The sequence below is a fragment of the Eptesicus fuscus genome, chromosome 12 (assembly GCF_027574615.1).
Source record: "Eptesicus fuscus isolate TK198812 chromosome 12, DD_ASM_mEF_20220401, whole genome shotgun sequence".
Classification (NCBI taxonomy): domain Eukaryota; kingdom Metazoa; phylum Chordata; class Mammalia; order Chiroptera; family Vespertilionidae; genus Eptesicus; species Eptesicus fuscus.
Window position 1 is genome coordinate 68,847,137 of NC_072484.1, and position 27,898 is coordinate 68,875,034.

The 27,898-nt window shown below is 50.3% G+C and overlaps 1 protein-coding gene across 2 annotated transcripts in view; it reads left to right on the plus strand.

Moving 5' to 3' along the window:
* The first annotated feature begins 740 nt into the window (after positions 1-740).
* Positions 741-27,898, plus strand: part of RIMS4 (regulating synaptic membrane exocytosis 4) — a 49,889-nt gene continuing 22,731 nt past the window's right edge. The window contains exons 1-2 of one of the 2 annotated variants that reach the window (XM_054724041.1): positions 741-837; positions 4,361-4,363. In XM_054724041.1, coding sequence (XP_054580016.1) covers positions 741-837; positions 4,361-4,363 — 100 coding nt within the window. The remainder of the gene's footprint in view (positions 838-4,360; positions 4,364-27,898) is intronic. The other variant, XM_054724040.1, reaches the window with a different exon arrangement.

Genomic DNA, 27,898 nt, shown 5'->3' on the forward strand with positions numbered 1-27,898 from the left:
CTCTGAGTGAGGACATCTGGGTGAATCTCTCAGGTGTGCGTCTGAGTCTGATGGTGGCTGGGATGGATTTTGCCAAGTGAATGCAATAGAGCAGGTGCCTGTTTGAGCTCCTCCGTGGGTTCACGCGTGAACCTGAGGGTCACGCGTGCCGGTCCCTCCTAGTGTGTCCCTTCTGAGCGGGTCTGTGTCCCTGGGTGAGGCCTGTCTCGGTGGGTGACGGGACGCCTGCATCGGGCCAGTCTGAGGGCAGCGTGTGGGCTTGGGCACGGCCACGGGACCGGGTCACAAATAGCCCGGCACACTTCTCCCTTGGCACACACCTGCCGGGCTGGGGGCGGCGGGCGAGAAGGCCCCTCCCGCGCCCTCCGGGCTCCCACGCCCCGGCGCGTGGCGCCCCCTCTCGCGGGCGGCGCCCATTGGCTGCGGCGCGGCTCCGAGCCCGCCCCCCACAGCCGGCGGGGGGCGCCGCGGGCCAGAGAGCGCAGCGCCGCTGCTGCTGCTGCCGCCGCCGCTGCTGCCGCCGCCGCCAGCACCTCCGCCGCCGCCGCCGGGAGCACCGCGCGCCGCGGGCTCCGCACACCGCCGGCTCCCGGCCCCCCGCCAGCCCCGCCGCGGAGTCCCGCTGGCCCCGGGCCGCCGCCACCACGCCGCGCGCCGTACTCCGCGTCAAGAATGGGGCGGCCAAGCTGCCCAAGCCGCCCGCCGCCGCCGCGGCCGAGGCGCCCGGCGCCGGGGCCGGCATGGAGCGCTCGCAGAGCCGCCTCAGCCTGTCCGCCTCCTTCGAGGCGCTCGCCATCTACTTCCCGTGTATGAACTCCTTCGACGATGAGGACGCGGGTAAGCGCGCCGTCCCCCCTCCCCCCCCCCCCCCCCCGACCCCGGGGGCTGTCTCGGGAGCCGAAGCCGGAGGCCCCCTCCCGGACCCGGTGCGTCTTTAGAGGCGGCTTCTCTCTTCTCCCCACCCCCGGCCCCGCTCGGGGATGCGCCCCGCGGTCTCCTTCCTCACCCACGGGACCCCGGGGTCTCTAGAAGGCGGTGTCTTGCAGCCTCCGCCACCCCCCGGGGACCCGTAGATCCTCTGCGTTCTCCCCTTTCCCGCAGGTGGGCCCTTTAGGTCGCCCGCACCAGCTCTCCTCACTCACCTGCGCCTACTGGGTGCCCCCTGGCTTGTCCCTGGATCGGACCTGCCACCCTCGCTGAACCTCTGTGTGCACCCACTCCTTAAACCCAGGGGCTTTGGCTGCCTCACCCCTGGGGCTCCAGTGCGCCCCCCAACCCCCCCGCCATTGGAGGTGGCGCACAGACCTCAACTCTCCATCTTTTTCCTGGCTGCCTCCAAAGGCTCCCTGCCCCAGACCCCCTGCCCTGCGGCCCAGGCCTGTAGCGCCCCATTTGTCTCCCCTCCACTTCTCCTAGAGGCGGGGTCTCAGGACTCCTGGTTTCATCAGACTGGAGCGGATCCCCAGGGTGGAGTGGGGGGAACTGGCCGGATGACGGCCTATCCTTTCCTTTCCAGCCCGCTGGTTCCGGTGCGAGGGGCGGGGGGAGGTAGGGGGGCGCCAACCCTACACCTGCGCGCCCTCTGAGTGTGCCCCTGACCCCGGGTGCTCTTGTCCCTGGAGTAGCCTTTTCAGATGGGCTGAACCTGGGCACCATCCAGCGCCGAACCTCTGACACCCTGGCCTGTGCGCAACCTTAGCCAGAGCCCGAGGGGCGGGGGAATGTGGGGAAACCTGCTCTCTGGGGCTCTGGGACCAGGCAGAGGGAACATGAGGGCTCTGGATCAGGTTCTGCCCTGTGGAAGCGAGTTCACCAACAGGTGGGGGAGCCGGAGGGCTTGGGTGAGAGTTCCCCAAAGAGTGCCACATTGGGAGTAAGAGTCCGGTTCCAGCCTTGCTTCTCTACTATTACCTGTGACCTTGGGCAAGTCATGCCACCCCTAGCCTCAATGTCCTCATCTGAAGAATGGGATGGCAGTGCCTCAGACACAAGGGTGAAGTTAAAAGCGTTTTGTAAGCGGAAAATCTGAGAGCCTTTATATTCAATCAGGGGTCCGAAGGGAAGAGGGGTGTATGTGGTGGAGAGGAGCAACGTGGCTTCATGGACACTCTTGAGAACCTGGTGAAAACAATGGACTGTCTCTGATACACATGTGCACACCCACAGAATTTTGTCCATAGTTTTAGGAAGTCCATGGGCCCTGCTGAAGACTCCCTGCCTGCAGGGGTCCTTGTCTGGTCAGCCTGTTACCTGATAACCATGGAATGGAGCTGTGGGTGATGTGGGTCACAGCTTGTTTTTGGAGTAGGAGGCAGGTGGGGAAAAGGGAGAAGACTTTGTTGGCTAAGTGAATGAATGAATGAATGAATGGGGGGGGGGAGCAGTGAGGCAGACTCTTGGCAGATCTGTCTTGCTGTTGACCTAGAGATGGGGGTGGGGTAAACATGGTTAACGCAGAGCCGTTTTACAGAATCACCATTTTACAGAAAAAATAACTGAGGCTCAGGGGCTTAACTTCCCCCTTCAGGTAGCTGAGGGAAGATGAGGACAAGGCAAGGTGAGGAGGAATTGAGGGGCTAACACAGTGGCCTCCATTGCAACAAAATCAGAGAGAAGAAATCAGGTGAGTATGGGGGCTGGGGGAGGGAGCCCCACCAACCTAGGCTCCCCCCCCCCCACCCCCCGACTTGATGGTCTCAGGAGCCAGGCTGGGCAACAGCATGGGTTTGTAGGAGCATCCATGGCAGGGGCAGTTAGGGTTTTCTCCAAAGTCATGCTCCATGTCATGGGTCAGATGACTTGGTGGTTGATGTTGGTTGCAGGTGACCTGCTCTGGTTTCACTTAAGTCCGAATAGGTAACTTTGTGTAATGTTAGCGGTTTTTTTAAAGGTCCACCTGATGTTTTTTCAAGTGGATTTCTTAAGGTTTTCACTTGGAAAAGACCTAGAAATCATCTTGTTCAACCTCCCCCCTCCCCCCAAATGCATGAGAGAGAGAGAGAGAGAGAGAGAGACAGAGAGAGAGAGAGAGAGAGAGAGAGAGAGAGAGATATATATGTATATATGTATGTGTGTGAGAGACTGAAGCCCCGGTGTGTGTGTGTGTGTGTGTGTGTGTGTGTGTGTGTAACCCAAGGTCACCCAGTGAGGCAGGCACAAAAAGCTGAGAGTAAAATCAGATTCTCTTTCCAGTAAACCACTAGCCCTGTCTCTGAAAGAAGATTTTTTAAAAAGCCAGATCTCACTGTGTAGAAAATGGTTCCCAGGTGAGGAGGCCCCAGGGAGCGGCTGACAGCCAAGAGTTCGGTTTGGGCATCTCGTGCTCGCTGTCTGTTCATCTTAAGGGATGCTTCGGGTTTGGGAGGGGAAGAGAGAAAGTCAAGTTTCATTTCCGGAAGACTCATGAGCATCTGGTGAACATCGGAAGTAGGGACCGTTGTCTTGGTGCTTAATTTCTCTTGTTCTCCTCAAAGTCATTAATTTTTTTCCTAAAAAAAGCCTTTTGGATTTATTCTTTTAGAACAGCATCGCGCTGAACTGATTTCTAAAAGCAGCTTGAATAATCTCTCCGATACCGGACAGAGATTGCTTCAGGAGGACTGTCTGAACCCGGTCCACTCCATGGTCCTCTTCTCCATCCCCTCCCAGGTCCCCGTAAGGGCTCAGAAGTATGTTCCTGAAGCCTCTGGCCCATCTAGGTGCCTCCCCTTTTTGCTGCTTCTGACGCCTGTCGAAGGCATCTTTTCCATCAACCAGATCGAGCCACAGCCATCCTCAGGGCTTACATGCTACCCTTAGCTGGTTTCCTGAGAAACCGTGTGAGGAGGAGACTATTTCATTAGCCTTAACTGGGCCAGAGCACTTTCCTGTCTTGGGCTTGGGAGATTTGGACATTTTGTGGGCAAAGGAAGCTGCCCCTTCCTCCCTCCCCTTTCTAGCCACCCTGGGGCTTGGGATGCTGGTCCTTGCAGATTCCTAGAATTCCTCTCAAGAAGCATCTTCCCTTGCACGCTTAGGACTCCTTTCTTACGCTGCTTTTGGCCCTTTTCACAAAGAGGCTGGATTTTAGGGAGGCGTATACTTGGGGGCATTTTTGTGTCTGTGTCTCCATTGCTCAGCCTTGCTGGCTCTGGGTTTGTAATTGGGGAGGAGTTAGACACGGGACCTTGGCTTTCTCATCTGTATGAGAAAGAAAATAGTAGCGTGGACCACATAAGGTCAACATTTAAAAAATGATTGCCTTGGATTAGGCATCCTCCTAGGCACTTTAAATGTATGATTTTAATTCTTTCCTCATAGCAACCTTATAAAATGAACATTCAACATCCTCATTTTTAGATGAGAAAATCAAGGCACAGAGAGGGTATTCGTTCAAGGTCACTCAAGCAGGAAGTGAGGGAGTTAGGATTTGAACTTGAACGATCTGACTCAAGCATCTGTGCTTCTAATTATTATGCTGTTTGTGCTAGGCAAAGGGTTTAATACAGTCAGTACCTGGCTCCAGGTAGGCTCGCAATACCTGTTAGCTATTATCTGTCTTATTACCAAGACTTGTTTCTGAGCATTATAGTGAAAAAGAATCTGTGGGCTTGGGGAAGGGGAAAACCTGATTCTCAAAAATGTTAGCTTTTGTAATTTTTAATAAGCTAATTTTATTGCATTGTTACAGCAATTAAGGCAGAGTTGGGCCTTCCTTCTTGGAACTGGTTTAAAGACGGGAATTTGGGGGACTTGCATGTGGAACAAGAGGGTGGGGAGCAGTGCAGCTCCCCGTGTCCCTGTTCTTCCTGAGCCGTTAATCTTCATCACATGTTTAGTCCTAGCCCTGCCACTCTGCCTCGGAGCCCAGCTGGGGAGCAGGGGTGTCTCCAGTTTTCAGCAAATACCAAAGGGGGTTGTGACATCAGGGTCTGGACTTGAGGGTGATGTCCCTGAGTCTGACCAAGTGGTTTTGGTGTCCAGTTCTCCCCCGCCCGGGAGAAGGGCGGAGAAGCTAGAGCAGCCAGCTCTGATTTGCCCAAAGGATCCAGCGCAGGGAGGAAGTTGCCATGGCAACACCGGCTGGCTACCGGTCCCTCTCCTAGCCATTCGGGCAGCATCTCTGGGCTGGAAAGCCCTTTATGGCACCTCGCTCTTCTACTCGCGCCAAATCTGGTGGGCGAGGTGGCATGGTGGGTGGGTCCCACAAACAAATACCAAAGCCCACTCCCCTTCTCTTTGGACAGGCCTGAAACGGAAGGAGGTTGTCTGAGTTACTTCTCCTGGGTTGTGGGGCGGAGATACCCATATCGTGCCAGACAGATCCTGGCAGGGGGACTCAGAGCTCCAACCCCCCCTCCCCCATTTACTCCACTTGGCAAGAGTTCTCTTTCCCAGACCAAGTGCTAACTTTTGTCCTTGAAATTTGACCTGAGCTTTTTCTGGGAAACAAAATGTCCTGCTGTTCCACCCCTTCCCCCTGAGATGATGGGGACAGAGTGCTTCAGCCCTAGAGGGGGGCTGGACGGGTGAGGAGGAGGCCTTAAAATATCCTTCGGGGTCAAGGCCACTTGAGGGCATGAAGTGGAAGTTGTGAAGCCTCCATTCCCACCCTCATCCCTAGGGTGGGCCACTTCCTGCCCCCCGTCCCCTTCCCCAGTTTACCACCCAGTGCAGGAGTCTCCTCTATGTGTTGGGCGTTGGGCAGAACTCTTCTAGATTTGGATTAACTGAGGCACGGTAAAGAATTGGGCCAATTATTCCCATGGTTCAAGTTGTGAGAATATGGACCCAAAGTACTTTATCTTACTCCAATTACCCTGAAAGAAGTCTCTCAGAAACATCAGGTGCCTGGGATTCATCCCTTGCCCCATTCCATGGATCACTGGCATAAGCATCTGCTCTGATGCTGTTAGAGCTCTTTGATTTTTATTGACTTTTGGAGAGCGAGGAAGGGAGACACAGAGAGAGAAACATCGATCAGTTGCCTCCTGTACACGCCCAAACAGGGAAGGAACTCACAACCTAGGTAGGTGCCCTGACCAGGTATCGAACCTGCAACCTTTTGCTGTGTGGGAAGATGCTCCAACCACCTGAGCCACCCGGCCAGGGCAGAGCTCTGTTCTTAAATTCTCTCTCCCTCATGAATCTCCTCTTCCCTGTCCCCAAGCTGCCAGACTCCTGACTCCAGCCTCCATGCCTTTGCTGCTGCCAGAAGCCCACCTGGTCCTGTTTGGTGGGAAGGGGGAAGGAGGGAGCCATCCACCGTGTCTTCCTTTGAGCATGCTGCTCACCCAGAGGCAGAGCCAGCTCTAGCTGAAGGCTGAGCGAGGGTATAAGAGAGCTTCTGTGTCAGCCGGCCTTCTCTCCTGTCCCAGGGCCTTTCTTTTAGTTTGCCTCCTCTTTTCATTATGGCCTTAACAACCATCGCTTCAGCATGTCTTTTAAGAATTGTTAGAAAGGTGCCAGTTTTGGAGAATGTGCTCAAGGGGGGGCGCAAACATCTCCCCCACTGTAATCTATTCTCTGCCCTCCCCCGCTTTCAGAGCTACAGTCAGTCCCGCTGTCTGTCAGAGCTCTAGTTGCCACCCTCTAGTCTCCTGGAGTGACCAACCAACCGCACTGGAGTTCTCTTTCTCCCCAGCCCAGTTTAATCCCTGGGGTTTGAATTTGACTTCTCTTTGGCTCTGGGCCTCCGTTCCCTATTCCAAAAAAGAAAAAGGAAGAAAAAAAAAAAAAAGGTTAATTCTCTTTGAGCATCTCTCAGGGTTGTAAAAATAAAATAATTGGAAGGCTGCTTGGCTGTGCTCGGTGCTGTCCAAGATCTCACTGAATCATATAGCAACCAGAAGGCAGTTATTGCTGCAGATGTACCCATTTGGCAGATGAGGAAAAGCCGGGCAGCTTGGAGTAGTTTGATGACTCTCTGGGGTTGCATGGTGGTGATTCAAACCCAGAGTGTTTGACTCGATAGGCCACCCTCTACCTCTTGACCTGAAATGAGATTCCAGGTGGGGAAAGGGCTGTGTAAGCCCTGGGATTGTGCTTGTGCTATCAAAACAGCAAGTGACAAAGGCTGTGATATGGGGGCCTGTTCACATTCAGATGCACCCCTTTAGGGTCCGCCATCCCGCTACAATGTGCCTCAGCCCGCTGGAGTGCCTTCCTGGATGATCCCCATCACGGGGCTGCCTGGCCTTCTTGAAGAATCCAGTTGTCTGCCCTGGCCCTGGGGGCCGCCATCACCTGCCTCTGCAGACGGATGTAGGCCATTGCTGGATTATATTTAACGCTGTGCTATTTCCACTTGACGGCTCCCGAGCGCCATGCCCCCTCTCCTCTTCTTCCTCCCCCCCTCTTCCTTCCCCCTCCCCTTCTGATTCACTCGGAAACTGAGAGGCTGATGTCAGCGCCTTATTCTTATTCTTAGCCCCCGTAATTGTAACTGCATTTAGCAGTGCGCCCTTCATTAACAGTTTCTGTGAAGGAGGGTTGAGAGGACTGTGTGGCTGGGCAGGGACAGGGTCGGATAGGGAGGGGCAGCTGCTGCAGGGACCCTGGCCAGCTGCCTTTTCTGGCCGGACCAACTGGGCAGGTTCCAGGCCTGGCTTTCTAAGACTGGCAGTCTTGGAAGATGCTTAGAGAGCATCTAGTTCATTCCCCTTGTTAGGCAAGGAGGGAAACTGAGGCTCAGAGAGGCAAACTGGCTTGCCAGGGTCACATGTTAAAGAGCCAGGACTCTGGCCTTTGAGTCTGGGTTTTCTCTTTTGGTATTTACTCATTCAACTAGTATTTAATTAGCTGCTCAGCGCCAAACAGTTTCTGGGAATATATCGGGGAACAAGGCAGGCACAGTTTCTGCTCTCACAGAGTTATGTTCTGGGGTGGGGGAGACAGACAATACTCAGTTAAGCAATTAAAAAGTAAATAATTTTAGATTGTGTTAAGTGGAATGAAAATAAAACAGGTTAATGGGATAGGAGGTAACGTTAAGTAAAGTAGTTGGGGAAGGCTCACTGAGGAGGTGACATTTGAGTTGAGGTCTACATGACAGAAAGACAGCAATGGAAATATGAGGGGATAGAGTGATCCAGGCAGAGGGAACCAGCTGATGCAAAGGCCCTGAGGTCAGTGTGATTTGGGGTGTTTAGGGAACGGAAAGCAGACCAGCATGGTTCGACACAGTAGGTGAGGGGAGACAAGGTCAAAGAAGTAAACTGTGGGCAGACCATTTGGCCTTGTGGACAATGATAATGACATCAGGTGGGGAAACTGAGGTCCAGAGTGGGAAGAGAAAAGCCCTCCTCCGCCCAAAGCTGGGTAAAATCAGACAGCTTCCTGAGCCCTGTCTTTTTTGTTTCTTAGACAGAGGTGGCTGTTCCTTTAAATGCACCACGTGGCTTCCTTTCACATCATAGCTGAAATGGTACTGTGGAAGTCTGGGCAGGGCCCATCCTGCCTACCCTGATCCCCTCCTCGAATCTTACATGACCCAGCTTTATAGCTTCCAAGGCTGATGTAGCTGTGAAAGACCCTGGGGAGCTTCCGTGATGGGACAGAAAGAACATGGCTTTGGAACCCAACAGATCTGAATTTTCTTCTTGCCTCCGCCACTTCTAAGTCGTGTGACCTTGAGCAAATGGCTTCACCTCTCTCGGACTCAATTTTCTCATCTGTAAAATGGAAGCATGATAATACTAAGTTCTTCAAAGGATTATTGTGAGGAATAAATGACACAGTACACAAAATGTACCTAGCCCAGAGCCTGGCATGTGAAATAAAGGTTTTCTCAATTATGAGGACTAATGAGATTGGGGTAATAGTAGATGCTGGGCACATAGTCGATGCTCAGTTACTGGTAGCTGCTGCAGTTATTGTAGTTATTACTGTCAGTTTTCATGGGACAGAATAATTTAGGGGGCTCATTAAAACACAGATTGCTTGGCCCCACCCCAGAGTGTCTCATCAGTTTGGAGTGGGACCTGCAAATCTCATTTCTAACAAGTTCCTCGGTGATTCTGATACTGATGCTGCTGGTCCAGGGACCTTGTATTGAGAACCACTGGGTTAGAGAAAAGAGCTGGAGAGAAATGAAGGGTTTTTCTCAAGTTTCGATGCATGTCTCCTGGCTACCTGTGTCTTAGATGCCAGGACATTGTTTTTATGTCCTGTTTTTATTACATGGTCTCAGTTCAGATAAGCCTCAACTGCTGCCCTACTTCGCATCGAGTTGAATGTGTAGGACCTCATAAATCCTTTTGGAAGGCTTCGTCTGTAGGAATGATAAATTGGTAGACATGAATTACACATCAGGCCATAATATCCTTTTGCAGGACAGAGGACTCAGACAGCTCTGGGGATTCGGAAGGGTTCAGATCTGGCACCTTTTACCAGGGGGAATAGGACACGGCCCCTGTCCTGCGTTGGGGGAAGGCAGGGCCACATGTGAAAACCACGAGGTTCATTTGAGGACAAGCCTCTGCTGGGAAGAAGTAAATCAGAGGAATCAAGGAATTATCCATGTAAAGGGGCAAAATGCTGGGAAATGCTACCAGGAAGTTTCCTGAGTCAGTAATGTAGATGTTTCTCAGAAAGGGGTCGCTGATAATTTTCTAGGGAAGGTTGAGATTTGGCTCGGATTGGAGGCAGCGGGGACAAACCTTATGATGTGATAAGATTCCTATCCAGTCCCATAAAACTCAAGAGTGTGAAGACAAAGACATTGGCAAGTAGTTTCCAGGTGAGACTTTTCCTGAACTAATGGGAAATAACTCTCTGAGAGGGGTGACTCGGGTAGCAAAAGAGCACGGACTTGGGCCTGAGTCTCTGCCCAGTACTGGCTGTGTCTCTTGCCTGTGGAAGGTAACTGTTCTGGGCCTCGGCCTTGTCCTTCACAAAATGGAGTGAATAACTCCTACCTTGTGAGAATGGATAGGCGTCCGGGAGTGGAAGCTGCTGCCTTGCCTGCTCTTGTGGACTTCCGGGTGCAGGGAGGGTGGATAACGGGAGTGCACTGCCTGGGGTTGGACGCCTGGCTCTGGGCTGGCTCCTCGGCGTTTACTGTGTGCCTGGCTGCATCAGGAGCCAGGAGAAGAGGTCTCTGCACAACTGCTGAACCTCAGCGTCTCCTCCGGCCGCTTCCCTTTGTCTTTTAGGCCTCAGAATCTCTATCTGCAGAACTAGGGTCTGTGGGCTTGGTTTAGATACAACCCGGGGGTTCAGAAATCAGAGGACACTTGTCCAGGCCCCCTGGCTCCTCCTTTGGAGCCCTCCCCCACTCTGCTAGAACCCCTCCACAGTCACTTTCATCCCCAGAGCATCCCCTACGGCCACAGTTTCTCTCTAGCTGATCCTTGGCTGATTGGGCATTGAATAGTTTTTAAAAGAATAAGTACGATTTGGATTAGGTGGTATATGCAGATGGTAAAACATTTTAAAAGCATGAAAGATACCCAGGAAAAAGTGTCCCAGACACCTCCATCCTCTGACACTCCTGTCCCCTCCTTGGGACAGACACTGCTCTCACAACCCTCTGCGGCTGCTACTGACAGTAACATGTTACCTGGTTAAAAAGCCAAAGAGTGCCAAAGGACATCCAAGAAAACATCAGCCTCCCTCCCACCTGTTACCAGTCCCGCTCCCACAAACCGTCACTGGTCTTTTATGCTCCAAGTTTTTCCTTTAGATTCCAGTTACCAGATTCTCATTAAGCACTTGTGGTGGTGCCCAGCCCTGTGCCAGGCACTGAGGATTTGAGAGTAGTCAGGTTATATTAGGCAGTTTGGTCTGGTGGTGGTTACATTATGAACTCCACAGCAAGGTGGCCTGTGTTTGAATCCTGGCTTTGCCACTTGTTGGCTGTGTGATCTTGAATAAGTAACTTAACCTCTCTGAGCCTCAGTTTCCTCAGTTGTAAAATGAGCTAATAATAGCCCCTCCCTGTTTGAGGGTGTCATGAGGATTACATCCTATATAATAAAAGGCTAATATGCAAATCGACCAAACAGCGAAACGACCGGTCGCTATGATGTGCACTGACCACCAGGGGGAAGACGCTCAATGCAGGAGCTGCCCCGCGGTGGTAGCTGGAGCCTCTCCTGCCTCCGTGGCAGCACTAAGGATGTCTGACAGTCGGACATCCCCCGAGGGCTCCTGGACTGTGAGAGGGTGCAGGCTGGGCTGAGGGTCTCCCCCCACCCCCCCCCCCCCCCCCCGTGCACAAATTTCATGCACCAGGCCTCTAGTGAGTAAATATTTGTGAAGTGCTTTGTAGACAGCCCACACGCAGTAAAAGTGTATCAGAAGTGTTAGCTATTACTATCTTAGTGCCTTCACGGCAAAGTCTCTCTGAGGTCATCTACTCCTCTTCACTCAAAGCCCAAAGAAGGATTGCACGGTTTGTCCAAAACCTCACAGCAGGTCTCTGGCCAAGCCTGGAATAGAATCCACGTTTCTAGACTGCCTGCTGGGCCTTTTTCTCTCCCTGGACCCTAACAGCACCTGAGGTTTCAAGTCCACACCCTGCGTTTCCAGCACTTGGTGTCCCTGGGAAATGCCACCTGGAGTCACTCTGGGAGTGGGTGGGAGGATGTGTCACTAATTGGGGCCTGTAACGGAAATTAATTAGTTCCTCAGCAAATGTCCTGAGAAACATCTTTCATCTGCCTGGGCCCCACACCGAGAATGGACCAGGTGCCTTGGGCTGGGCTGGAGAGTTATTTGATGCCACCATTTCCAACTTGTCATAGGCTGGAGAGTGTACTGGAGAGAAGGTGGCAGGATGAACAGGAAAACAAATTTTGGGTAGGGCCAGACTATTGAACTTCATATTTCCAGCCTTTCCAGCTGTTTGTTATTTCCAGGCAAAACTGACTCCTCCATTCTTGCATTTTCTACCTCCATGCCTTTGCTTGGGCGATTCTCTCTTCTGTGATTACCTCCCCCCCCCCACCCCTTCAGGGCTCCAATGCCACCTCCTCCAGGAAGTACACCTCCCTTCTCTCAGGTGGAGGTGATCATTTCTCCTGGGCACCCACATGCTCTTTGTGCTGCTTTCTCTCCAGCGCTTGCACAGTCTGGCCCCTGTCACTTTTCCACTGCCACACTGTAAGCCACTCCAGGTCAGGGACTGTGTGATGCTTGTCCGCATTTCACACCGGGAACAGTTTGGAGCTAAAAGGTAGAGCTGAATCCCAAATCTCTCTCCTTCCCACTCTCCTCCACCTCCATTTCCCCCTTTCATCCTCCAGTAGTTGCCGATGGCCTGGCCCTATTCTAGGTGCTGGTGACCGAAGGTGAGCCCAGTCTTTGCCCGCAGTCTGGCCATTTGCAGGGGAGGGGGCGGAGCTGGGAGAACTGACCTGTCTGGGATGGGGGAATGAGCATGGGAAGGGACAGCTAAGCTAAGGGATGAGTGGAGTTGGCCAAGTGAAGGCAGGGGAGTGGGACCAGATGTCATAATGCTGAGAGCATGGATTTGGGAGTCAATTATGAGTGGTGGGGTTTGAATCCCAGATTCTCTTAGTCTGTGTGGCTGTTTCCCCCTTCCCTTCCCTTCCCTTCCCTCCCCTCCCCTCCCCTCCCCTTCCCTCCCCTCCCCTCCCCTCCCCTCCCCTTCCCTTCCCTTCCCTCTCCACCCGCTCCCCTCCCTTCCCTTCCCTCTCCTCCCCTCCCCTCCCCTCCCCTTCCCTTCCCTTCCCTTCCCCTCTCGTATGCACACGATGGAAATATTAACCATAATTGCTTCTGCATGGAAGAATTATGGGTAGTTTTTGCTTTCTGGTTTGTGCTTTTTAAAATATTTTTCAAAAATTTTTATAATGGATGTGTTATGGTTAAAATTGAGGGCTTCCGATTCTAGAGACCACACTGTCACTGATAGTTGTGTGACCTTAACCACGTTGTTGAATCACTCGGTGATTCTGCTTCTCTCGCTATAAAATGGGGATAATGATGATTAACATATGGCACCCATCACGGTCTGACACTTCACCTCCATTAACTCGTTCAAGCCTCACAACTACTCCGTGAGGTAGGTACTCTCACCCTCCCTGTTTGTAGGTGAGGAAACAGGCACAGAGAGGTTATGTCTGGTGCCCAAGATTACACAGCCAGTATGGGTCAGAGGCAGGACTCCTACCCTTGTCTCTGACTACGGAGTCTGAGCTTGACCCCTGGGCTAACCTGCCTACCTCCCAGGGTAGGGGTGAGAACAGTGCCGGGCACATAGGTAGTGCTCTGTTAATTTCGTTCTAATGAGCAGCGGTGCAGAGGCCAGCCTGCAGTGGGCACACAGAGTTTTGAAAGCCCAAGCAAAGAGAAGGGTATGTGGTTGGGGAAATGACAGGACTGGATCCTACTAGGTCTTTCAAGTCTAGGTTCTTTGACTTGAGCTTGAGGACGGTGGAGCCCCTGTTGGGTTTTCAGCAGCGAAGTGACAGATGCAGATTTGAGGTTTGCCAGGACCTCCTTGGCTGCAGGCAGGACGCATGGAGCCCAGAGGCCCCAGGACGGCTCCCTTTGGTGAGAGTGACTGTTCCCAAAGGACTGACGCTTGCAGCACGGAACCCGCACACAGCGGTGATGATGTGGTCTGGGGTCCGGGCTGGCTGCGTGGGCCAGAGCACAAGACACGGAAAAGTCAGGAGTGTGTCACCAGGCTGGTCTGGTGATGCCGGGAGGCTGGGAAGTGCCGGTTTGAAGGCAGGAACAAATTACTCTCCTGGAGACGAGGCCGGGCCAATTCCTGCCGCGATACATTATTAAATTTGTAATCTTCATTCTAATACTTTCCAGCAGTGAATAAGAACCAAATTTAAAATGCCGGCTTTACATTTCTGGAATGAAGCTCTCTTTCAAGAACTCTTGAAACCCGTAATTTCTCTCCAGAGGTGAACATCTACGTCTTAAAAAATTAAATTAAAAAAAATCAAGGAAAACCACTCTTTAGTTAAAGGTTGGGTTTACAAGGCTGTCTGTGACCCTAATCCTGGCCAGGAATTGGGAGTAGGGTCTATGTCTCCAGCCCCAGAAGGGGCTCAGAGTGGGTCTGGACTCCAGGTGTTTGGTGCTGCCCAGGAAATTTAAACTCCTAAATCTGGGCCTTGCTAGGGAAGAAAGGTGAGAGAGGCCTCGTGCCCACCTCACCCCCAAGTGGTTGGCAAATCTGTTGATTGGTGAAAGGGTTTGGTAAAAATCGGGCCACAAATCCCTAAAAGAATTGACTCATGCCAGTCTCTTGTGAGTTTTCTCACAGCCTGTGTGGGGAGTGGTAGGCCCGGCTGCTGGTAGAACCGTGGGCTGCGTGTGTCATTGCTGCCTTTAGACTGCGAAGAAAGGCCCTGATTTGGGGTCACTGTGGGGTTGCTGTCCAGCCTTCCTCGCTGGGGCAAATGGGGTTATGCCTACCCTGTACCCTCTTTCCAGGCTGTGTTCTGGGTACGTGGGACCCCAGAATTCCCTGTCCAAAGGGCTTAGAGTCAGCTTCCATGGGCTGTTTCATGGACCACTTCCCTAGGTCCATCCAGGATGGACTGTGTCCATGGCTGATGTCCTGGTAGGTGGTCCTGAAGTGGCAGTTTGTGGAAGTGAGAATAGAACATAGATGTATAGAGTGGGCCCTTTGATATGCAGGGGGTGTAAGGGTGTAGGGATGGGGAGAGGAGGATGGAGGGAAGGGGCAGGCTGCAGCTGGGGGCCAGCTCCCTCCTCACTTCTTATTCAGCCGTGGAACTCTGAGGATTCTAAATTTGAACCTGTCCTGGCCTTCAAGGTCATAATGAAGGCATATTTGTCAAAGTGGAAGGGTAGGGCATATTTTATTTAATAGCCTGATTTAGAACTTATTTTAAATATTTAGAGTAAGTATGAGGGCCTCAGTTGCCTTGGGCCCCACATCGTCCTTTGAACTGAGTGTGAGAACAAGCCAGGGAAGTCCCTTCCCCTCCTGGTCCCACATCCTGGGCCCTGTGCAGACACATGGTTTGTATGGCACCTTTGTGCAAATTAGAGGAAGACACTGCCTCCATCCCAGGTGATTACATTAAAAATGGTAGAAGGATGAATTAGAAAAAGGCTCCTCTTCTCTAGTACCAGTGGGGGTATGCATGGCTTGGCAAGTGACAACAGGCTGGCTTTCAGCCCTGTGACCACCATCAGTTGGGCACCTTGGTGCAGGTAGCAAGCAGCCTGTTCAATAGTTCACAGGCCCCATCGACCTGAACCAGAGAGAAGCCACAGGCAAGACCAGGCGGGAAAGCGCTGGCACTCTGGGATCTCAACATAATTGTCTTGTTTCTTTTGTTTTGTTTTTTAGATTTTACATGTAAGTGAAATCGTATGGTATTTGTCTTTCTCTGTCTGACTCATTTTACTCGGCATAATGCCCTCTTTGTCCATCCATGTTGTTGCAAAAGGCAAGATTTCATTCTTTTTTATGGCTAATATTCCATTATATATATATGCATCACGCCTTCTTTATCCATTTGTCTATCACATCCCGCACTTTTAATAATCATCTTCATCATGATAGCTAATGTTTATTTTGGGTTTTATGCATGCTAAGTACTATGTGCACTTACCTGGATTATCCTATTGAAACATCAGAAAATGAGGGGAGTACAATTGTCATACCCATTGTACAGACAAGGAAACTGAGGCGCAGAGAGGATAGGCTCATCTTTGGCTCAAGGCCATTCCATAGTAAGGTCAAACAGAGGCCTGCTGGTTTTGAGTCTATTACCCTGGCCATTGCCCTTTATAATTTTTAAAAGTATTCTTTATGCAGTAAACATATTTATTGACCCCTGTTCTGATGTGCTGGGTCCTGAAGGTACGGTGTGGGAGAGCATGGCGGGGAGGAAAGACAAGCAGAGCAGATAACTAGGTGACCCCATTGAGCAGGGGGTGCTGAGTACAGCCTTGAAGAGGAAAAGCTGTTTATCAGGCTGGACCCGGGGAAGGTGCTCTAGTCTTCTGGGCGAAATGTGTGGTCAAGGAAGGAGCTTCCTGTGGTTTATTTATGCCTCATGGGGGCAAGGTAGGTGCATTAGCAAATGGGCACGGGGAGGACGTGGGGCCAGGCAGGAGGTGTGGGTGGGTTAGGAAAGGCCCTTGTGCCATGCCCAGGACTCAGCCCTTCTTGAAGACCAGAGCTGTGTTACCATCCAGCACCATTTTTTTCAAAGTCAGAAAAGCGAGATGGAGAGGAGAAGGAAGGGTCATTGGGTACATTTTCAGCCAGGTCGGATATGGAACTCAGGGCTCTGAGCCCTCCCAGGCCGCGGTCTATATCAGGAGTGGGAGAGTCACTATCGTTTTAATTTTTTAGAACAATATTGTGCTTTCACAAGTTGCAAACACGTGTAGGGTTGTACTAGCGGGCATTTCCTGTGCATATCCATGTTCTAGATGCTGTGCTGATTTCATGCACGTGACCTTGTATGGTTGGTCCTCAGAGCAAACCTCTGAGGAAGGTCCTCTTGCTGTTCCCGTTTTATAGACGAGGAAGTTAAGGAAATCCGCCAAGGTCAAACACCAGCAGCTGGCAGGACCAGTGTCCTTGCGTCTAAGGTGCTCAGTCTATGCTGTGTGTATCCAAGGTGGAAATTTTGGGGGAAATGCAGGTAAAACACTCAAAAAGAAAATAAAAGTGACTCCAGTTCTGTAATCCCAAAGCAGAATATTTAACCATTGGGGCCATTTTCTTTCAGTTGTGTGTGTGCCTGTGCGTGTGTGCAGGAATGCACGTTTAAACCAAGGCAGGGTCATGCTGTGATACTGCTTTGTAAACTGAAGCCACTATTTAAAAATCACCTTAGAAGGACCTTCACAGGCTGGTCTCCACAGGGACACAGATTTCTAGGATCAGGTCTGGAGTTGCCTATGATGCGTCTGTAGGCCACAGACGTGCCAAGGCAGGCCGGGGACGGCACAAGGCAGCTCATCCTGACAGCCACACTTCATTTTCCTCCCTGCTTTCTGCTCCTGTTCTTGTAAAAAAAAAAATTTTTAAACTGACAGACTTACCCAGGATTTTATTCCATGCCTGGCCCTGCATTTAAATGCAAGAAGCAGAAGGCTTGTGCGCTATAAATAGCCCAGGCTGCTACTGAACGGTGGCAGGGCGAATTTGTAGGTTCTGTTTCCTCCCAACCTGGTGACCTGGATTACTTCCTTTCTGCAGCGGCTGCTTTCCTCGCTGCCTGCTCTGCCCATCCTTCATGGAGCAGAGCAGATCCCTCTAACTGTTTGGTGAGCACCTACACTGGGCCTGAGTGAGCCGCCAGCTCCATCACAGCCTGGGGTGGTGGGGGTAGGCGTAGACAAAGACGTCCGGAAATGAAAAGCTTGTCATTGCAAAGCCCAGAGAGGGGTCTGGGGAGTCAGGAAAGGCTTCCTGGGGGAGGGGGTGCTGGAGCTGAAACAGGGAGGAAGGGGACAGGGAACCCGGGGAGGAAGGGGCGTGGCGGAAGAAGTCTGTGGAGACAGGCGTGTAATGCTTGGCACGGAGCATGGTTTCGTAGTTACTAAGTGATCACATGCTTTTTTGTGGGCATGTCCTGGGTTCTTTGGTGGCTCCCGTGGCGTCTAGAATCCAACGATATTGGTAAGGAGGGTGCTCCGCATTTCACTTATCCAGTGAGTCTCAACCTGCCCTGCACATGCCTTCTCATCCGGAACCAGAATCCTGAGCTCCAACCTAGAAACTCAATCAAACATCTCAGATGGACCTGGACATTGTTGCTTCACAAGTTCCCCAGGTGATTCGGATGCTCGCACACAATGGGGATTCACGGAGCCCATCCAGTCTCCCATCTGGAGACTGTGTCTTCACCCCCAGCCCAGTCTCTCTTGAATGACAGTGAAGGGCGGTTCCTTCCATTGACAGACGGCTTGACTGCAGAAAGTCCTTCCCCCCTTATGCCCAAAGTCACCTTCACCATTAATCCTAACACAGCGATGATACTGCAAATCAAATGATACTGTACAGCCCTTTGTTAACTACCAAATGCTTATTTAATTTGAAGGCAGACACTACATAGGTTAAAATCAGACAGACCGGCATCTAAACCACGTCTCCTTTCTTGCCCTACCCTATTAGCTATGACCTGAAACCAAGGACAGCCTACCTGTGTCTCAGTCCTCCTCTCCTGAATGGGGATTATAATAATACCTACCTCTCAGGTCACTGGGTGGACTGAGTAACGTGTATGATATGGGCTCAGTACAGTAGTATGGCACTCACTTCATAGTAATTTATGATTATTATTGCTACTATTACATAAAACATTTACACGGTAAATTCAACATTCGAGAGGTTTTTATTGAGTGTTGAATGAATGCCCAGCCCTACTGTAGGCGATGAGGCACATCGTGAAAAAGTTCTTACTAAATGGCTGTTGTCATTATCAGTAGTATTAGTATTATTGGAGCCATACAGAACTGCTGGAGTAGGTAGTAAAACCACGCACCTTTTACTGCTGGGAAGATGAAGCTCAGAGGGTTAGGGGCTTTCTAAAGCCCACTCAGCTGATAAGAGATGGGAAGGAATTTCATCTGTCTTCATCTAACACTCTTCTTTTCTCCCATTTTCTGACAGCCTTTTGCAATCGTTCAGATGTAAAGGAAGAAAGGCAGGAAGGGAGGGAGGGAGGGACCATTACGCACAGGGTTAAGGGTCTCCCCCAGCCGTTTCTTCTGTGCCTGGCAGTTTTGGGGCAGCTCTGTGGTCCTTTCTTCTCTCCCTCCACACTATTCCAGCAGAGATCCAGTGCTGATGTCTTTGAACATCTTGCAGGCATTTAGGAGTTCCCAGGGAGCACCATGTGGCCGGCTGCTCAGCCGGCTCTCTCTGGTTGGGTTTGCAGCCTGAATGGTCTGGGTCTGCAGCTCTGCTCCAGCGGCTGCAGGTGCAGCCGCCACCTTGTCCTGTCTGCAGCCCATTCCACCCTGAGTCACTGCCCAGTGCCCACGGTGTGGCTTCCTGGAGTCCAGGCCCCACCGATTTGTTGGCTATAGAATGCTGGCTATAGAATGCCCCCTGCTCTTGGTCTCCTCGCTGTTCCAGAGATGAGAGCAGGAGTTTTGGCCATGGAGTTCTCTCTTCCAGGGGACTGCCATTTCACTTGATCTCCCTCTCCTGGTTGAAAGGTCCTGTCCCCAAGTAAAGAAACCGCACACATCCACGAAGAACGAGAACTGTCTTAGAAGAGGGTCCCTGTGATCAGACGGACAGGCCTGTTCGTTGCTGGCGAGGTAGGCCCCAAGCCAGTGGCTCTCATGCCTTTTATCCTGTACAAGATTTTGACTTAGGCTTTCCTCCTATGAGCCTTTCTCTGAGTTTGCTTGCTCTCTTGTGCCCCCTCAGCTGCCCTGTTCCGGTCTCCCCTTCCACCCACCTCATTAATCATGTAAATCTGATTTCTAGGAGTCTCTGACATTGGAAGAACCCTGAGTTCAGAGTCGAGACAAGTTCTAGATCAGGGCCGTTCCATAGAAACTGCTGTGATGATGGCCATAGGGGGTTATTCAGCACTTGAAATGTGGTTCGTGCAACTGAGGAACCAAATTCTTTATTTTTAAAAATATTCATTTCAGTGGTCACATGTGGCTAGTGGCCAATATATTGGGCGACACAGTCCTGAACCCATCTCTGTATGTGCTGAGAGCTATGAGATCTTGAGTAAGTTTCTGACCCTCCCTGGGGAAGTAAAAGGGTACCATTAGAGAATCCAGAGGAAGTGTCTGGAATAGAGACTGCTGTCTGAGGTCAGATAAATCTGAGGTAGAGTCCAGCTCTGCCAAATACCAGCTGTGTGATCATGGGCAAATCGCATAACCTCTCTGTGCTTCAGTTTCCTCATTTGTAAAGGGGCATAATAATAATCACCTCGCTGGGTTAAAGTGGGGTTTAAGTGAGATACAACGAATCTACAGATGCCTCACTCTCGCAGCAGTCACCAACCGGTGGTCTGCGGACCGCTGGTGGTCCGCGAGGTCCGAAAGGTTGGCAACCACTGCTCTGGAGGCTCTCGACAAATTGTAGAAGTAGTTTTAGTTGGTGTTATGGGAGCCCGTGTTCCCCTTCTGCCAATTTAGACAATTGTGACAATTCTTGCTTTTGCTACAAATCTTTACAAAGCAATTACTTTCAGGGCCTGAGTTCATAACCTTGAAACTCTGGAAATTATGTACAAGTTGTATCATTGTGCACCAATTTTTTATTCTGGAGAAAACCAGAATTTTTTTAAATGGAGAACAACAGCTTTTAAAAATTTTTTCAAAGGAATCCAAACGGTTTAACAACTCTGGGAGGGAAAGAAACTGGTACCCACGTGTATGTGCAATAGGGCTGGTCTGATCAGGAAGACAGTGGACTGGTCCAGACTGCTAGCATTCCTGTCCCAGCCCTGCCACCTCCTTATCTGTAAAGGGGGAATTATATAGGACTTGTTTCATGGGTTGTTGTGAGGAATACACGAATGAATCCACGATCCTTGTGTAGCATAGCACCTGGCATGTGGTCAGTACCCAGGGAATGCTAGCTGCTTGCATCACCATCTTCCTCCTCATCACCTTTGTTTCCATCCGCTGTATGCCCGGCTTGATGCAAGGTGTGTCTGCCTTCCAAAGTCTGTACTTCCTTGCCTGCCACACCATCTCACAGTTCCTCTCAGACCATTCCCCTTGCTCCTTCTGCTCCAGCCACCCTGGCTTCCTTGTTGTTTGTCAAACATACAGACGAAAAGCCGTCTCAGGCTCTGTCAGTGTGCAGTCTCCATGTTGGGAGCACTTTCCCCTCCAGATGTCTACCTGGCTCGTTCCTTTACCTCCTTCAGGTCTTTACTCACATATCACAGTGAGGCCTACCTCACCTCTGTTTAAAAATGAAACACCCATCCTTCCACTCACCTTCCAGCACCTTCTGTATTCCTCTATTTGTGTGGTGTAAGGTTTGGATGTCTTCTAGATTGGAACTGCAGGAGGGCACTTTGTTTCCCTTAGTTTGTTTTCTGCTCTAGCTCCAGTGCCCAGCAGAGTACTTAACCGATAGAAGTGCTCAAGAAAAGACGTGGTGAGGGAGAGAGGGAATGAATGAATGAATCTCATTTAGTCTGAGATAGGTTCCTGTAGGACCCTGAAACTCCAGAATTTGTCTTATGTGATTTTTAATCAACAAATATACGCCGGAACCCTCCTCTGTGCCAGGTCAGGTCTTCAGTGTTGGAGATGGGAAGGTGAGGAACTCACAGTCATTACTGCAGAATTGTGCAGTCTTTCCTCCATCCCAGCCTAGAAGGGCTCAGTGGACAAAGACCCTCATCGGTCTTGCTCGATGCTGTGTCCTCAGCACTAGTACGAAGTCCAGCACGTATATGTGGGCTGGATGCACGAATGAACAGGTACAGGGATAGAGAGGAGGTAGGGGCTGGCAGAGGGTCTGTGGCTGTACCAAGGAGGGGCACTGGCCAGCCTGGGGAAATTGGGGGCAGACCCCTGGAAGAATTCACATGGGAAGTGAGGTGAATTCTCACTTCCCTTCTCCTGTCCCTTGGTAGCTTGCCTTGACTCTCACTTGGCCAACAATGGAGCAACTTGTGAACCAAGGGGCGGTGGTGGCTCTCCTTCCTCAGGAGGCTGGGGGCCTGCGGCAGCCCTCTTGTATTGCAGCTTCTGTCTGAGCCTCTGTCCTTGGAGCTAAAAATAGCCAAGGATGGGAGCACAAGGACATGCTGTCCTTCTCTGCCATGAAGCAGGGATTCTGCTACCTGGTCTCGAAGGGGGCTGCAGGGTGGCAGGTTTGAGAAGCCAGCAGCTTAAAGAATTATCCCTTCCTGCCCTCTTTCCCCAGTCGGAGATGGCTCTAAATGAGCTGTGGAATGTCACTGCTCGAAGGGCCCTCCAGGCCTGGGACCTTGGCAGACATCACCAATTAATTAAGCCCCGCCCCCCTTTCCCGGGACCATCACAAGAATCACCAATCAATCATGGCACCCTTTTCTGCCAAGTCTAGACAGTCTAAGAATTCTTAACATGGGGTATTTTAGGTAACAGCTACCAGAGTTGGCAAGAATAAGGAAACGTATTTGTCATCATAATCTCATCCTGTCCCCTCACGGTGGGGAAATGAAAGCTCAGAGAGGGGCAGGAATTTGTCTGATGTCACACAGGAAGTCCATAGTGAAGCTGGGACCATACGCAGGAGCCCTAACTCTCTGATGAGGCTCCCCCACCCCCATTCTCTACTGCATGCTCTTTTTCAGGAAGACTGTCCAGAAGAAAGGCTTTTGACTCATGGACTGCAAGCCTCAAAATTTTATGCAACATATTGTGTGTATGTGCTGACAGGTAGTTTTCTAAGGAAAGAGAAAATAGCTTTCATCAGCGTCTCAAGAGGTTCATTGCATAACCAAGAAAGGTGAAGAAATCAGGAAAAAAAGAGAGTGAGTGAAATGGGCCGAAGTCTTGCCACTCAAAGTGGGCCCCAGACCGGCAGCATGGGCTTCATCTAGGTCCTAGGAGTTGTTAGAAATGCAGAATCTCAAGCCCACCTGCACCTACTGACACTGAATCTGTATGTGAACAAGCCCCCTGGGTGCTTCATTTGCACGTTAAAGGTTGAGAAGCACAGAGCTGGGATTTGGAAGCATAGCAGGCTTTGGTTTCCTGGACGGGTATGGAGTACCTGCTGAGTGCCAGGCACCTTTGCAAGTTCCTTCCCTGCCTGCATCTGAGGGAGTGGAAAGTAAGCATCCTTAGCCAAGGCGGCCCAGCTGCTCTGCAGCTCTGCCAAGGCCAACTCAAGGGAGGTCTTTGTTTCAATTGTTTGCCAATAAAGGTTGAACTTCTGTCCTAGGAGTATGAGGCAGTTGTGCAGGGAGGTTCTGCCTGGAAAGCCTTAGTGGGCACCCTTAGCTGCCCTCCTGCAGAGCAGTGCAGAAAGGGACTGTGGGTTTTAAGGAGTCATGGGATTGGGATGAGCTGAGTGGGAGCAGAAAGGGTGTGTACTGCTTGAGGCCAGCTTTACCAGCAGCCTCGGTGCTGAGAACAGCTCGTTCTAGGTGCATTTCCTCTGGTGAGTGCTAGTGCCAGGTGGTTCTAGCTGGTTCCATCTGGTCTCAACTGATCCTGGGTCTGGTAGGCTCTGAAGGAAGATGACTATGTGTGGACTGAAGAAGGTGGCAGTGGGGAGCCTGGGGCACAGAGAGAAGGCCTGTGGAGCTGGGAGTAAGGAATTCTCCCTTTCTCCCCCATGTGCCCACTGCATGTTTTCATCTGTGTGCCTTTGTGGGGTTACATGTGTGCTTGGAGGATGGCATGCCCAGGGTCCAAACTGCACAGCCCAGACCTCGTCTGGCTTTTGCAACAGGCTTCACATGCTGGCAGAGGCCAGTGCTGACCTGAAGAAGCCTTGTCCACCCTCATAACACTGGCTCCTTGAATAAGGGTCAAGAGCAGGGCCTGGGAGATGAGATGGATATATACATATACGTATACATTTACATATACATATACATATACATATACATATACATATACATATACATATACATATACATATACATATGTGCTTTATTGAGATATAATTACATAACATACAATTTCATCTGTTTAAAGTGTTCAACTCAGCAGGTTTTAGTATATTCAGTTATATAGTCATCACCACAATCAATTGTAGGACATTTTTATCACCCCAAAAAGAAACCCTTATACTCATTAGTAGTCACTTTTAAGTCCTCCCTCACCCTAGCCCCTGCAACCACTAGTTTGCCTTCTATCTCTATGGTTTGCCTATTCTGGATATTTTATATGAATAGTCATAGACTATGTGGTGTTTCGTGACTGGCTTCTTTCATATTGCCTATTTTCTTTTTTTAAAAATCTTATTTTTTAATTTTTATTTTTTTATGTTTTTATTTTATTTTTTAAATTTCTTTATTGATTAAGGTGTCACATATTTGTCCTCATCCCCCCATTCCCATCCCACACCCCTCCCCACGGATGCCCCAACCCCCTGTTGATCTTAACCATTGGTTAGGCTCGTATGCATGCACACAAGTCCTTTGGTTGATCTCTCCCTTCTCTCCCCACCCTCCCCTACCCTCCCTCTGAGGTCCGATAGTCCGATCGATGCCTCCTTGTTTCTGGTTCTGTTCTTGTTCATCAGTCTATGTTGTTCATCATTTCCCCTAGATGAGCGAGATCATGTGTCACTAGAAATATACTTATAAGAACTGAATGTGAGATGAGCAATAATAGTTATGCTGACAGGCAAATGAATCAGTCTGTAGTGAGTTTCTTTCTGGACCAACAGTTCTTTTGAGACCCAATTTCAATGTCCACCAGTTCCTTATGTGTACATGTCGGCACTGACTTTTCAGCTCTGGATGGTGGACAAATGGTGGTAATGCAGGTCCTACTCTCTCTGGTTTGGTCTCGGCCGGACCCAGAGGCATGGCTTCACCCGGACTCGGGCGCGTGTCCTCACCCGGACCCAGGGACACACGGACTCACCCGGACTCGGGATTCAGCTTCACCCGGACCCAGAGCGCGTGGCCTCTCCCAGACCCAGGGGCGCGTGGCCTCACCCGGGCCCGGGACCCGGCCTCTCCCGGATCCAGGGGCACACGGCCTCACCTGGACCCGGGACCCAGCCTCTCCCGGATCCAGGGGCACACGGCCTCACCCGGACCCGGGATCCAGCTTCACCCGGACCCAGGGGCGTGTGGCCTCACCCTGTCCCAGGGGCGCGTGGCCTCTCCCAGACCCAGGGGCGCGTGGCCTCACCCGCATATTGCCTATTTTCAAGGTGTATCTATGCTGTAGCATTTCTCAGTGCTTCATTCCCTTTATGGCTGAGTAATACTCCAGTAGCTCCATAGTCTACTTTTTAAAAAAATATATTTTATTGATTTTTTACAGAGAGGAGGGGAGAGGTATAGAGAGTTTAGAAACATCAATGAGAGAGAAACATCAATCAGCTGCCTCCTGCATACCCTCTACTGGGGATGTGCCCGCAACCAAGGTACATGCCCTTGACCGGAATCGAACCTGGGACCCTTGAGTCCACAGGCCGACACTCTATCCACTGAGCCAAGCCAGTTAGGGCCATAGTCTACTTTTTGTTTGTTCGTCAGCTGATGAGCATTTGGATTGTGTGCACCTTTTGGCTATTAGGAAGAATGCTGCTGTGAACACTGTGTTCAGCTGTGTGTGTGGAGGGGATGGATTTGTCTTACATTCTGCCTCGCCACCACTTGCCGGCTGTGGGACTGCGAGCAAATCGCTTCAGTTCCCAGAGCTTCAGTGTTCGGAGAGTTCCTGGGAATTGGGGGCACTGCTGTCTACCTCAGAGTAGGTAGATAACACTACTTGTTGATAAAGCAGTTATAATCTACTGAATGCCTTTATCATGACAGTCACTGCACATATGCTGTGTCATTGAGTTTAGCCCCAAAGGGGGCACAAGCGGATCTCTTTCATAATTAATGTGGACCAGTGCTATAATGGGCTAACACATTGCCTTGTTATTGCAAATCACTCGGTAGTCTGATGAATTCTCTTTTCATTGTGTGTTCAGGGGAGAGCTCCCCCAGGCTCACCTACGCTTTTGGCTTTTTCACATTATTAGGGGGCATATTTCTTACCTCTCCTTTTCTGTACTTAAATTTAAAAAAATATATATATATACATGGAGAAAAGTGCAGTGGCTGGAAGAGTTCTGATTCCATCATTCCTGTCTTCCCTCTGCCATGAGAACTGCATGTCCCAAATAGAACTGGCTCCTTCATCCTGAATCCCAAAAGAATTCATGAGATAGAGCCACAGCTAACTCACAAAGACTGTTTAATATGAGCAAGAACTAAATCTTTGTTCTGTTAGCCACTGAAACTTGGGGGTCACTGTAGTTTAACCTAGTGAGACCTGACCAATACATTTAAACCTTACAATAACAGTGAGATGGATGCTATTATTATTTCTATTTTGTGAGGGAACTGAAGCTCAAGAAGTTCAGTAACTTTCTTTAGTTTACTCAGAAAATAGCAGAGGGATGCCTCAAGTCCCAAGCCCAGTTATTCTGGCTCCAGAGACTGTGCTCGTAAGAAGATGGAAGTAGCCCTGGCCAGTGTGGCTCAGTTGGTTGGGCATCGTCCCATGCACTGAAAGATTGTAGGCTCGATCCCTAGTAGGGATTGTGCAGGAGGCAACCAATCGATGTTTTGTTCTCACATTAATGTTTCTCTCTCTCTCCCTCTCTCCTTCCTCTCTCTCTAAAATATCAATAAAAAATATCTTTAAAAAAAAAGAAGACAGAAGTATGTAGGCTGTGGTTGGTGAGTGATGAGTGACACAGTGTGGATGGAACACCTGGTATGTGCATGGCATCAGACTTGTAGTATAGGTTTGGGGCAGATCATGAAAGCCTTGAGTACTAGTACTGTGCTTACAGACTCTGTTTTGGCCCACAGCTCAACTTCTTCCGGAGCTTGCTCAGCTTTTCCCAAATGCAGGTGGGAATGGTTTCTTTTGGAAGGCTGCCATTGTGGGGATGTAAATTGTCTTCCTTCCGATGATTGCTGAGTTGCCCCTTCTTCAGGAAGTCTTCCCATGCTAGATGGAATAGAGTGAACGACTTTCCCCTGACCATCGCTGCTAGGTGTAGGACCTCCCGCTGCCCAAAATGCATTTACTATGCATTCAGAACTCTTTGTGCTCAGCTTATATTTTGGTTCCACATTTTTGCCTTCTCTCTACATGTTTTGCACTTATCACTATAGTTCTCGGTTGTAAATTTCCATAAGGTAATACCTGCATCTATAATAAATCTTATTATGAGTATATTTGCAATAAACTTCAATTCATTATTGAAATAATTCTTATAATCCACACCCTCCCTCTACTTTCAGTGCTTTTTTGTTCATTTCTTCTTATTGCTCTTATAATACTGTGTATATCTCCGCTGTTGAACCATCCTGTGTTGTAATTATAACACCTTGTGTCATAATTGTCCCTTTACTTGTCTGTCTCCTGACAGACAGGGGGGAGGGGGGACGGGGGTTTCAGCAAGATCTGGATTTAATTCATCTGTTATGAGTCCCCAGCACAGGCCTGGAATAGGCACTTAGAGTTTGTTGAATGAATGGTAATTACTTATCTGTTTCATCCTCCCCCTCCCCCACTACACGCTACCTATAAGCTCCTGAAAGACAACGACTGTGTCTTAATAAAATCCCCAATGCCAAGAAAAGCATGGCATAAGGAATGAGCTCAGTAGATGTTTATTTTATTGGATATGTAGGAGTACATTGTTTTCCAGGGGCAGAGTTACAAAGTACATTCATATACATTACTCAGTTGATCCTCTCAAAATCTTCAGATTCTCCCCATCTTCTGTTCTTAAATCCTTATCATGAGCTCTTTGCCTCCCTTGCTGCCACCCATTTAATTTTTGCCTCTTTATGATCTCTCCCTTTTTACCCTTCAAATCCTCTTGGAAGAAGGTCTGCAGAATTCACTGACCCCGCCCTTCCTCAGTGTAAAGCAGCCTAAAGGGCAAATTGTACTCTGATCTGCTCTGAACCAAGATCGTGCTCCTACTTACAGGGCAGGCTCATTGATCTCCCTGAGTCAGCGTTCTCTTCTGAAAATGGAGACAGTAGTGGTTGTGAGGATTAAATGAAGTAATGTAAGTTGAGTACCTATCATAGGCTCTGGTTGAGCTTAGTAAGTGGAAGTGCCTGGCCATATGGAATGGTGAACTTTGAGGCATCAGCAAGCCAGTGGGAAGGAATTGTGGGTTACTAACAAGCACAGGATGGGGTTGCTTAGTTTTTTGGGGGCGATCTCCCCTCCCTGTAAGCTGCCATCTTTGCCCCAGGCAAGCCTTGGCCTCCTGCTCATGGTCAGCACCACGGACAGT